This window comes from Octopus sinensis, linkage group LG8, assembly GCF_006345805.1.
Source record: "Octopus sinensis linkage group LG8, ASM634580v1, whole genome shotgun sequence".
Lineage (NCBI taxonomy): Eukaryota > Metazoa > Mollusca > Cephalopoda > Octopoda > Octopodidae > Octopus > Octopus sinensis.
In genome coordinates this window covers 37,556,189-37,570,159 of record NC_043004.1, presented here as the reverse complement: position 1 = coordinate 37,570,159, position 13,971 = coordinate 37,556,189, and the positions used below count along the sequence as shown (strand labels likewise).

The 13,971-nt window shown below is 36.6% G+C and overlaps 1 protein-coding gene across 2 annotated transcripts in view; it reads left to right on the top strand.

Annotated features, from left to right (window-relative positions):
* LOC115215115 (ankyrin repeat-containing protein YCR051W) overlaps positions 1 to 8,093 on the top strand; it is a 21,865-nt gene extending 13,772 nt beyond the window's left edge. The window contains exons 3-5 of one of the 2 annotated variants that reach the window (XM_029784288.2): positions 1 to 141; positions 4,151 to 4,325; positions 7,628 to 8,093. The exon at positions 1 to 141 is cut by the window's left edge and continues 14 nt beyond it. In XM_029784288.2, the coding sequence (XP_029640148.1) occupies positions 1 to 141; positions 4,151 to 4,172 (163 nt within the window). In that variant the 3' untranslated portion in view covers positions 4,173 to 4,325; positions 7,628 to 8,093. The remainder of the gene's footprint in view (positions 142 to 4,150; positions 4,326 to 7,627) is intronic. The other variant, XM_029784287.2, reaches the window with a different exon arrangement.
* The last annotated feature ends 5,878 nt before the right edge of the window (positions 8,094 to 13,971 follow it).

Below are 13,971 nucleotides of genomic sequence, written 5' to 3'. Positions count from 1 at the left end.
TATTGATGGTCACGCACCTCTCCACTGTGCCTGTACCATTGGATACACAGAAACTGTTGGGCTCTTATTGAATCAAATTGGCATTGATGCCAATGTGGTGAACAAATATGGTGACACACCACTACATTGGGCAGTTCAGCGGTAAGTCCCCATTGGATCTGGAATATCCAAACCTGTTTCTATTATGTTTTCAATAATGTTTGTTTCTTTTTCATTGAGTCATTCATGTCATAATCCCACCATGGGGTCATTGTCTTTCTTCTCTCTTTCGCACTGAAATAACACTGTAATCTGCTTCATTAATCAATCATCACCATAATTGTTATTGTTGTTGCCTGACTGGACACTTTACTTCATCTCGTTCTCCATTACCCCAACGTCACAGGTTCAAATCCTCTCTCTTCTTTCTTTCATCCCATCTAGAATTACTTTCTCTCTCTCTCTCTCTCTCTCTCTCTCTTCTCTCTCTCTCTCTCTCTCTCTCTCTCTCTCTCTCTCTCTCTCTCTCTTTGTTCCTCACTCTCTCTCCTTTGTAGTTTCCCTATTTACTCCGACCCTGGGCTAAATACAGAATCATCCCCTTACAGTATTTACATTTGTTTCTTTTATGTTCAATGTTCAAATCCTACCAGAATATTTACTATCACTCTGTGGTCAATATAATCTGCACCAGTAATATCCAGGGGTTCCTTTAATAAACTGTCCTCCCTCTTTTCTCCTGTTCTTGTTTCTTATTACTTATCGTTTGGTATGGGTTTAAAAGTTCAAAGTAGACTAAACCTTTCAAATCTCACCAAACAGATAACAGCACCTTATGTGGGTGAAGACCTTCTTTACCCTGGGGTGCTGGTACTTCTCCTTTCTCCACCCACTGTCTTTGGCACTTGACATTTTTATAGAAAACCCATTTCTCATTACCAGTCACTATTTGGTCCAAAAAATGCTCATTCATGAGATGTGGCAGTAAAGAAGATCACACATTCGCTATCTGTGTGGGATTAGATTCGCAAAGTTTGTGAGGAACCCATTGACCCAATTTGCTGATTTTTCCGATGGCACAAAGAGGCCGATGAATGGTTGAGTGACTAAATCCAAGCTTCTCTGGTAGTTCCTCAAAAGTTATGAAGGGAGGGTTTGCAGGACGTCCTCATCGAGCTCTACACATCTCCCAGGACGAAGCTTGTCTTCTAGGCTGTAGATTCCGGCCAGGAATTTCTGGAATCACCATTGACACTGGTCTATGCTTATTGTCCAATTGCCATCTACTGCATTAATATTCCTCGCACTTTCCGTTGTGTTACCTTTATTGAAACCATAAAGCAAAATATGCTGAATATGCTCCTTTGTCAATTCCATTATAGCTTTGAAAAATTAACTGTTAAAATCGAACTGCACTTTTCACAACTTTCACTAACATTAAGTGCAATGTAATATTACTACCTGCTTTTAGAGCAAGTTGATGCAGGTAGTTTATCCCATCCCCTATGACTTTTAGTTCGTACAATTAAACTTAATATTTATATTTGTGATAACCCAATACTTCAGGATTTTCTTCATGTCCGTAGATTTTATGAAATATGAAGGAAAGTGGAATTCATTCCACTGTTTATTCTTCACTACAATCGTTTCGACACATGATGCACTGTTGGGGCATAGGTGCATGTGTGCCTTTGTGGGAATACATCTCTGCATGTTTGTAAGTGTGTGGATATCTTTGTAGGTGTAGAGACAGAGGATTGTGGCCATGGGAGCCCCTCTATGTATGTGTATATAAGGTGATGTACCTTGTGTTGTGTGAGAATATATGTTTTTGTATTTATGTGGGTGTGCATGCATGAGTCTGTGTATGTGTCTGTGCAGATGCGTGTGTCTGCATGTATGTGTTTGTGTATGCATATACTTATAAGAGAATCTGTATTTGGAGATGTATGAATTGGTTGATGTGTAGACATAAATCAACCAAGAATAGGTAAGTATCTACAGGATGAAATCAGTGATGTCGACAGAGATTAAATCAAATGTCTGATTAAAATACTTCAGAGATGAGAATGGTATACAACAGGTCTTCACTATTCACTTACCACCCACCCCATCCGCACTCTCTAACCATGCATTTTCACAATATCCTGTCACTTATATCTTGACCTTTGAACCTCAAGAGTATGCCCTGGCACTTGCCACTGTCTCTTTCTCTCTCTTCCTTTACTCAATCAACTCATTAATATTCTTATCCCCACCCCTTTCAGATATGCCCAGCATTTTTCCACCATCTCTCTCCTGCTGTCTCCCCCTACACACACACTTTCTCTCTCCCCTTCTTGTACACTTCCATCATGTTGGGTTACCATGTATCTCTACGGCATCACAACTGTTTTCCTTTCTGATCTCTCTCTCCCTCTCTCTCTCTCTCTCCAGTTGGGTAACCTTGTACCTCCTCTACAGCAAGACACCTGTTTCTGTTTCTCTCTCTCTCACTATAACCTTTCATCTGACACAAGTACGCCACCTCCAATGCCCCCTCCCCTCTCAAAAATTTTTTTGTCTTGCAAATTAAATTGGTGATCCTGTCAGTGCTTGTGCCACTTAGAAAGCATCACATCCACACTGTGAAGTGGTTGGCATTTGGAAGGGCATCCAGCTGTAAAAACCTTTTCAAAACTGACCTTGTCCGTGCTTGTGCAACATAAAATGCACAAAGTTCACTCTGTTGAATGGTTGGTACAGGAAGAGCATCCAGCTGTAAAAATTCTGCCAAAATAGTCAAAGAAGTCTGGTGCAGGATTCTGCCTTGCCAGCTCCTGTCAAACCAGCCCATCCATGACAGCGTGGAAGGCGGATGTTAAATGATGGTGACAACGATGATTATATATATATATATATATATATATATATATATATATATATATATACACATATATATATATATACACATATATATATATATATATATACACATATATATATATATACACATATATATATATATATATATATACATATATATATATATATATCATTCAGTTTCCTTGTATGTCTCCACTATCCTGTTTTTGTTGCCAACTTTGACCCTCTGCAAATCCCAAATTGTATTTTGGTTTGCGAGAGCAACTGTAGTTCGAAGACTCATATTGTCGTTCAGTGCTTGAAATGAGGAGTAGAAGGACAGCCAACAGCTGATGAAGGGTCGTTTTTTATGTTACTTGTCCTGTTTTCCATTTGTTTCTCTCATTGTTTATCTACTCAACTCTTTGTTTCTGTATTTCATGCTGTTTACTGTCTGTGACGTCCTGTACCCATATATGTATATATGTGTGGGGGGTTGGTACATATATGTATATATATACAGCATCTAACTATTGGTAGATCTGTTGGTATTGTCAAATGTGGCAACTCTCTGTTCCCTTTATGAATAAAGGTCACTTACTAACAGATTTCTGTTGTATTGTTGTAATGTCCTCTTTGGTGAGAAGAACTGACTCTGACAGTCAACTACCACCCCACCTTCTGGAATTGTCTATCAGACTAACAGTGTGAACAATTTGTTAATAATTACAATGTGTTGGTGTGCTGCTGCAGCTGTGGCACTAATTCTGGCTTCCTTTACCTTCATCATTCAAAGATGCTTCTTGCTTAATTATGGAAACATTATTGATATGTTTGGTTATGTCTGTGTGGTATTGATTTTGTTATGTTATAAGTGTTTTTGTTTTTGATATAATTTATGTTGTGTTATATTTATATATACAATACCCTTTCTTATGGTATGGCCACTTGGTTGCCTTTATCAAGCCAATTATATAGATAGGTTCTTGTTGGTTTGTTCTTCCTATATTTGATTTTTCTGTTGAATATATTGTGATATTTGTGATTGACAAGTAAATATTTACTCATTAATTATCAATAAGGTTTGTCCTGCTCAATATAATGACAATATATTTAAGGGGTGTCTCAGTGTTGAAAATAAAGTAAAAACATGAAAATAGGAAATGGACTCAATTAAAGATTATGTAGGAACTCAATATTTTGTAATTGTTTTAATTACTTGATAAACAAACTATGAGTAAATTTAGATGAACTTTTGTGTAATTAGGGGCATTTATTATGAATATTTGTGTAATATTGTCATCATTTTATATTTCATCATTTGTAGTGCTGCACTGCCCTCAACCTGAACAGAAAAGAAGGCTCTCTGGCATAGTGGTTGCTAGTTATCTCGTCAGCCAGACAGCTGACATTCACCATAAAATTTTTTTAAATAATACACCATTGGACCTTATTAAGGACCCAAATTTGAGAAAAAAATTGGAAATATTTTCACCACCACAGTAAGTAGATAGAAGGCCTGAACTGTTGTGGGAGTTTGCTAGTTTATTGCTTCGACCCCGATATGAACCTGCTTCTTGTTTATCGACACTAAAACGTTAAAAGTGAATGTTAGTATTGGCAGAATTCGAACTCAGACATGGAAAAAGCCATGAATATGATATTGGCTGCACAAGATATATAGTTCTACAACGGGCACAAGGCCTTCCACTGTTGTTGACATGTAATTTAAGGAAAAAATTAGGAGATTTAGCTGCTGTTTCTAGCACATGGAATGATCACATGCTACCTTCCACGTTTTTGTCTACATATTGTTAAAAAAATATTTGAAATATTTAGCTGTTGTTTCTAGCACATGGCATGACTACCTGCTACCACCCACATTTTTATCTACATATAGTTAAAGAAAATACATAGGAGATTTAGGAGTACGCAGATACATATTTAAATATGTATATATGTATATGCGAATGTTTGCAGACACAGTGCATGAGAGTGTATAAATGTTTATGGATATGTGCGTGTGTGTGTGTGTATAAATGTTGGTATAGTTTTCCCATGCCTGTGCTGGTTTAGTAGAAATGTAACGATATAGAAGTTTCAGTGGCAAGATAATTTGTTTACGAAATATACGGTGTTACTTTAATCATGTATCTTATGATAATAACGTACTTCGACTAGGTACAGTTGTTTGCGTGCTTGCATGTATGCATTTTTATGGATATATATGAGTAGATCTGTATGTAAACGTGTGTGTGTGTGGACTGGTATCTCTTATGTTGTGATTTGTCTGTGTATGTGAGTGTGGGCGCACGTTTGCAAGTGTACGTGTGTAGATGTTTCTCAACAAACCAACCGTAAAGAAGACAATTGTAATTTAAATTTAAATGTATAAGCCAATCATATTTTAGCACTAGATTCGTAACTATTTCTGAACGTAATACTGTATTTGTGTCACAATTGAAATTATAAATTTGCACTCGTTTGTACATCTATGCACTAGTGGATCTTAATATCATGTAAACCGAATGTTTTTATTTCTTGTTTTCTATGTATATACAGATATTTAATGCTTTGCATGGTACTGTAGTACTATTGTGGTCCTTAGTTTTGCTATTATATCGCTAATAATGGGATCTATATATTGTTTTGCTAGTATTGGTGTTATTAATAATAAGAATAATGATATTGGTAGCATTAGTGGTAATGGTAATGATGTTAACATTAATGACATTTTGTAAATTAATATAAAATAATATAATGTACTCTTGACTCTGTGTATCTGCATTTGGGTATTAATATGTGTATGTTTTCTACATTGTAATATCACAATATTAAGTTGAAAAACTGTAACATTGAATATGGAACATATGTATGTTTGTTGATTTATATTATTTATATGTGTATATGTATAGGAGTATGAGTATATGCACTCATATGTATATGTATATGATTTATTATGGGTATGTACCCACACTTATGTAAGTGTATATGTAATTTGGTTTGTATTTCATAATCTCCGAAGAGGCCTTAGGATATTTTTGTAAATGTCTTCGCCTTACTGGCACTTGTGCCCCGTGCTAGTAGGGTGCTAAGAGCACCATCCAAGCATGATCGTTGCCAGAGCGGCTAACTAGCTTCCGTGCCGGTGGCATGTAAGAGGCATCATTCGAGCAGGATCGTTAACAGCATCGCCGTTGGCATGTTTAAAAAGATTCGAGTGAGATTTGTTTGAGGATCTCTTTCTCAATTTGTTTCCAGTTTGCCTTATAGAAGTTCAGGCTGGAAAGATTCTGAGAGTTTCTTGTAGGCTGCATGTCCATGCTTTCCTTTGGCCCGTACATGGTCAGCTCTACCATGTTGTGATCCGAGAGTAGTGTTGGTGTCACTTTCACATTATGGATGAGATCCATATTATTTGTGAAGCAGAGATCCAGTATGTTACCTGCCCTGGCTGGTGTATTACTTGCTCCATGTACAGAGTGTTGATGAGGTTCAGGAGGGACCTCGCCTGTCCTCGTTCGCATTGTGTCATTCCTGGGAGAGAAAGACCCTCAGGCCATCTGACATTGGGTAGATTGAGTTCTCCCATAAGAAGTACACTTATGTGTTGCTCCAATGTGACTAGAACTTCTATTTTTATAAGGCAGTCTTCAAACTTGCCTACATGGCTTGGGGCATCTGGAGGGCGATATGTAGCACATATAACTACACCAAATTGCCTTATATGTACAATTAGTGTGTCACACATATGTCTATAAATGCTTCAATAAAAAGAGATTTAATAAAGGTGACACAGAGAAATCCTATTATTCTCCTCAGGCAAAAACAGTGAATTCCTTTAAGGGAATTTACCAGAAAATGAACGTGCACAAGTCAAGCTGAACTGGAGGTGGCATCTCTCATTGAGACTGACATAATAATAACTGAATAGGCTCTGTAGAATTGATCGAACCTGGAGTTCATTGGAGAAGTTTGAAATGGGATTGAATTTGACTTAGAGTTATCGACTGTTGGACAATCACTGATCATTCGATTTCCAGTGTCCTCTTGGGAACTTTGCAAGGTAGTAGATTGCACAGAGGGGCATTACTTTCATGACCCTTTGAATATCAGATCTGAAATCTAGAATAAGAGATATATGGGATTCCTCTAAAGGGTCTTTGGAGTAATGTTACTCAATAGGATTTATAGTTCAGAGATCTGGGAGTCTCTCCAGGTTGAGCCACGTCTTCTCCACATGTGGTACCTCAGACATGTGATCAGAATGTCGCAGGAATGAATTACAGGACAGGTTCTTAAAGTCAATCCAATGAAACAGGATATCTAGGAGGAGGCCAAGAAAGAAATGGTTGGATGATATCCATAGTCTTAGTTCTTCACATCAAAGAATACAACCAGAACATCTAATGCTGGATGCTTCTGATAGGACCTTATGGAGGAGGTGCCTGAGGACTCTATCCCCACAGCCCTTTCAAGAATATTGAGCAGAGGAAATGGATGGATCATATGCTTTCACTGTTGGAGGTCAATATTAATTCTTGAGGTTCTGATATACTTTTGCCTTCACAAAAACTTTCCTGCCCTCGTTTACCATATATTTTCTCAAGTGTAATTTTCTTTTAAAATCTCGTTTAATTCAAACTCTTTGTTATTTTTGTCAATAGAAAACAATGTCTTACATTTTTCATGTTTCTTAGTTATTTCTCTATTGATAAAGTTTGTTTGTTATATTTATAACAACCTACAGTACACATGTTATTGTTAATGTTGTTGCATTTATTTCTTATTGTGTCTTTTGCAGCTATTTTTTTAGGAATTGATACAACTGAACTGAAAATTGATGATGAGTCTATTGACACTGTAAAACAAGGCAACCTGATGCTTAACGAATGGTTCAGAAATTGCGATCCAGAAACACAAATACACGCAACATTAAGTGCAGCTCTTGAAGAAGCTGAATGTTTCACTGCGATTGAATGTCTGTCCCTAGATGCAAAGTGATTTTCTGTGTAACTGTTGTTGTTTAGCCTCATATTAACCTTCGTCAAACAGAGACTTATAATCAAATGCATTCCAGCCAGGACCATCATGCCTATTTCCAAAGAGAACCCAGAACTACATTGTCCAATATGCCCTTCTGTACAGTGATATCGTGTGAATTTAGCTACTAATTCCAGCAGGTATATCAACCATATAGTGATCCCTTCACTGGTTTGGCTCCTTTGTTAAAAATTCACATTTAAAATAAAGACAAACTTTGAAATGTCCATTTATTGTTGTTGCTGTTATTGTATATCTAATCTCCTCCCTAAACAACCCCATTGTTATTTAGACAGCTTTGATATCTTCTGCTATATTGATAGTTATCTACCTTCATTTTTAGCTGAGAGTAGAATGCCTGGTATATATATTGATGTCTTTTCCCTTTATATATCCTATAGAGATAATATTTCTATATAGTATATGATGTATCTAAGGATATCTCACTTTGTCCTGTTGTGGTTTAAGACAGGCCTCTCCAAAGTGGCATTAGTTGAATAAAAATTCAGTGGGTTTGGGGTGCAATATACAATATTTTAATTTTATATTACTTTATGACCTTCGTTATTTACTAATTACTGCAATTTTTGTCAGTAAAAATAAAACTTCATGATTATACATATGAAAATTAATCAACAAATTATAATTAAACAATAGCTGTGCTGAAAAATCCTGAGATAATAAAATAATGACACAATATTTGTGTGTTTTAATGGCATGTGATTGTGGAAAAGCCACGGTGTCTCCCTCTTTTTAAGTAACTTCAGATAAAGGAAGAGTACAATTTTTCCCTACAATATTTACCTTCATACTACTCTACTGTTGTTACAAGTTATTTTTTAATTTGAAATTAATTGAAATTAGTTCTTACAGCAGAGACCAAGATTAAATAAGTAAAACATGTGAAATCTTTGTGTACAATATAAGATGTGACAGGAAGCTCTACCGAGCAGACTTTTGTGGAATGGGAAAGGAAGACTCATAAGTATTATCCACTTTTTATTGGATTCTTTTGTGATAGAAGTGAACAAACCTGATTGTTTTCAAATTAAATAATCAAGATATTTAAATTAGATTTTAAAAAAACTTTATTCAGAAATTGATAATTACTATTAAAGCAAAACAAGGTATATTTTTCTGAGAAAAATCCAGTGGGTAAAGTTCCATCTTTTTCAGCTGTTTCTTCTTCCTACTTGTGTAGAGTCGCTCAAACTTTTCTAACCCTAACTTTTCTACACCGGAGTAAGCGCATAAATGTGAAACAAGGTGGAAAAAAAGAGTACTCAAATACCAGAGGTAAAGTAATATGCTCTATTTTAGGTATATGTGTGTGTGTATACACATACTTATAAATTCACATTTTCAACTACTTTTGTTGTTTACAATTTGTTTTATTTCATTGGTTATCAATGAACCAACCGTAACTGAGACAAAGTAATTCAAGAAAATGGTTAATCAATTAGATTAATTAAATGATTAAAAATAATCCCTCCCCACTTCCCGCAAGATTTAAACTACTGCAATAATAAACAACAGAGGAGAAAGTATACCATGTTTCTCTCTATATGTATAAATATAAATTAGTCTGCGAATTATTCTACATTCCAAAACATACAATACGTATGTACATATTAGTATGTTTAAATGAAAAAATATATATGTGTGTGTGCATATGCATATATACGTTCCTCATGTGTATGCAGATTAGTTTTGACAAAACTTTATGATATATTGATTGTAAAATTACTATTCTTATAACTTTCAAAAATATCTGTTTATATATTATATTCTATATACTATATTATATCTATTGATTATGGGTCTCAATGTTTTGTTCAATGCATTGATATTTTGCTTTAGTTGTTGTTATTTGTAATGTATTCAATATTGTACCGTAACTAAGGACTTCAGAGTGAGTTGGAAAATAAAATGCACACATGTATACATACATACATAAATACATAGGTACATACATGCATAAATACATATACAGATACGTACACACATACATATATATCATATTTTACTTGTTTACTTGTTAGAATTTGGGATTAGCGTTGACCTTTAGGGTCCCACAAACGAGTGCATTATCTGGGATTAATTAATTAATTAAATAGTTTTGTATATACTTTCCTAGATGTTTTTCTGCAACGAGTAAATAACACAATCAGATTCAGCGAGAGAAATTGCAGCAATATAGTTATTTTGAAAAAGACAATTAATGTAATTTATTGTAGTGAAAATTGAAAAACGAATGTTCAGAATGTAGTTACATAGAGTTTGTAGGAGCATTAAGCAGATAACAGCTTCGTTTGTTACTATGGAAACAGTTACGAATGTGTTGGTGGCTAACGATTGGTGAAAATTTCCCTGAATTTGTGAAGTTCGAAAGCTACTTATTTTATATTCATTAACTTCTGGCAAAAAAAGATTTCTATTCCCATAAATAGCATACAAACTACAAAGATATACGAAATTTGAAATTAATTGGAACAAAATTATCGAAATTGAAAAGCGAAGGCCAAACAGTGTGTGTATTTGTGTTTTTGTGTGTGTGTGCTTGTGTATATGATTAGGAAGGAACCATGGAAACATGTCAACAACTTCAACGGATGGGATGCAAAAGGCATTTTGTGAGTGAGATAGTGAGAATGTCTATCTGCAAGAAATTTTTCTAGATTATAGGAATGGAGTCAAAATAATAACTATGTTATAATTTAATGTAATGCAATGAAGAGTTGTGATACTGTGAACACTTTAATACCAAAACGTATGACTACTACACATTGTAATCTTTTCATAATCAAATAAATATCAGGCTTTTTTACTCATTTCTGGTTTCAAATACTCCTGAACAGTAAATGCGAATTTCGTTTACTAACTTTCGTTTGTGATTCTCCAAAATACATACTTATAAACTGTATAGTTTGTATATAACAGAGTATTACTTTACTATAAGAGCAAAGAAATCTGAGGTGCATTCGATTCAAGTTCTCTTTACACTTCAAGACAATAGGAGTAATTACTATTACATTGATAGAGCGCTAATTTACTTCGAGTTAAGTCAATGTTCGACTTAACCTATTTCAAGTTAATCATACCTTTTAACATGGAAAACTGTGTACATATATATCTATACATGCATAAATACATATATAAATTCATACATACACACACACATATATGTGGGTATATACATATATCTATATATATAAAACTGTAGTTGTGTGAGTGTCTGTCCCCTTCGATTTAGATTCCTAACTACTCCCACATTTTGCGGCGCAGTTTAACCAGATTCGGGTATCTTATAGTCGTGATTCATATCGAGCCCATCTGAGTATTAGCGCGCGTCTACGATTTTAAAAATAATTTAACATCATTTTTTTATTCCATTTTAATGCATAATTTTTCGTGTGTCGATGGCGGCGGAGTTGGCGTCCATGGTCACACCTGCACCTGTGTTGCTTTTCCCCCTTCTTCCCTCCCTCGTGAAGCTGTGGGGAAGGGAGTGTAAGGAAATCAACGTCGTAAAGCGTTGTCAAGGAGACCAGCGTTCTTTTAGAACAACGACTTCATGGCTTGAAGACACCAAAACAGAAATGGCTAAGAAAGCCCGAATTGGCATCTATAAGGGAAGTAGCTCTCTAAAAATGCTTATATAGTTATTTCCCTTACAAACCCGAGCAACGCCGGGCGATACTGCTAGTATATATATATATATATATATGTGTGTGTGTGTATTTAAGAAAGGTGCATGAACTAGTTGTACTTTGTTAGACTTTATGTTCGGAGTTTCATTTCTGTCAGAGTCGACTTCACTTTTTCACCCTTGGATCCATACACTATGCCTGACACATTTACGATATTTAAAGGCAAAAATCTCACTTAAAAATTCAAAAATACGATACCCATTCTAAGGGAAGTAAGTCAAACAACTAACATTTGGAAAAGTGCGAAGACTTCTTTTCAAATTACCTCCTAAGGGATGTAGGCAAGCGTTTAATAATCTCTCTTTGAAAACGATGGGCATAATTATAAACTTCTTTATACCCAATTTATGCGGAATGGTACGGCACAGGAAGGACTAAATGGGTTAAGAATCTGCCCCTTTCTGATGGATACATTGAATCGTTTCCTTTCTAAACAGAACGTAATACTATAGGTTGTTTTCCCTTTTTCCAATCGATGTTAATACAAAGCAGATACCATCGTTTACGTTAACGCTGGTCCAGGCCCTGTTTCGATAGACTTCATCCAGCCAGGCACGACTGGCATCCAGTGTCTGCCATAGTGTTGTGACGGAGAGCTTCGGCCGGTCGTGAAAGGGAAGTGGCGAAACCCGATTCCTTCGTGGCACATGCGTCGGCATGAATGAATGTAGTGACAAAGGGATAGGGTCGGAAGAGAATTTTATCCAAGAATCGCAGGGTTCATTATACACATGATGTCAAGAATTGTTGGTAGGGTAGAGGATTCGTTAGGGAGGTCGACCACAGGCTGTTGCATATTGCAGATGCGCGGTCTTCCGTGTCAGCTGCGTTGGTTGGAACTTGCTGATGAGGACAGCGTTATCGGTGGAAGACATTCTCATAGTGATACAGGATGCCACACGTAGCCTATTTGTGACTGTAGACGGAACATTTCTTCATGCGTTCCTGTACATGACGTCTGTAATCGTGTTTTCTGCAGTGACATTAGGGATTTGCGGTGGGTGTATCATGGGTTTGTCGGATTTATTGACCAAACGCTACACCTGGTGCCTATATGAACTGGAGGCCGCGGTGATTGAGGAAGTGCCCATGATGTGGCTGGCTGAGCCTTTTGCACTTTTTTTCTCGACGTACTTCGGGGCTTCTTCCAAGGTCATCTCTTACTTGGAGTCACCCATGGTGTCAAGGCGGATTTCCTCGTCCTCCAACACACGTACAAAGAGCATCGCAAACTATGACGTCACTATAATCAATCGTGGCATGCAAGGCCTCCTGGCGGCATTCAACATCAAAGTTACAGACACATGACTGCCATCCAAGACATGCAGCAAATGTCCTAACAGGTTCGTTTCGATCCAGGCGCATTTGCCATACCTGCACACAAACGCCCATCATATTTTCTTGGCGGACAGTCATGGACTGAATGTGAATGAGGACTGTTCCCTCATCGCTAGAGGCCAGTGTACCGAACGTCCATGTGAGATCTTTTCTGAAGGTCTCATTGCAGCATTCGAGAAACTGGAAGACTACGTCGTTACACCTAAGTCCATTGGCTTGTTTGTAGTCTGAACATCTCAGCTCAAAGTAAGTTCATAACTCGTTACTTCCATCTGCGGAGATGACAGGACGGTGGTCATACTCGGGTGAGACTTTGATTGGAACGGCCTGTTGCCAGGCAGTCCGATGGGCAGTGACGTCTATAAAGCAAAGCATGAGGTAGAGGAATAAAAGGATCAACAAATAAAATTTTAACTGCTAGTAGAAGGGGGATTCTCGAATTCGCGAACATTACGGTATCGAATGCACTGACAAACAGTAGAAACCGTTCTGTTTCCTACTTCTTTAACCACTATTTCTTTACTTCTGAATCTCACAAACAAGGCTGAAAAAAAATTTGAACCACACACAAGTAACAAGAGATATTAGAAATATCTTCTCCTTAGGCAGCAACTGATATTATTATGTAACCACTAGTCCTTTTCATGATGTAAATATAGTATCTTCACGAATAAGTGTAACAGGAAATCACTATATCTTGTGATTAACAGTAGAAGAGCTACATGTTGCCTTCCTTGGTTACATTTCTCCTATTGTAGTAGGGAATGGAGCATGATCGAATATTTGTTACCGAGAGACGTGAGATATAAGATGTCTTCTACGTCGCGAAAGGAACAAGACTTATTAGGGAAGAAAAGAGTAAAGTACAGAGATGGAGGGGACAAGGTGAATGACGAGTAGCAGCTGTAAGACGAACAAGGTGAACCTATGTCGAAGTAATCGTGTACGAGAAAGAAGACAACTAACCCTATAGCCCTAAACGTACACCTCACGCTAAGACACATACATACATACATATATATAGATACACACGCGTGCACACGTACAAACGCCCAAC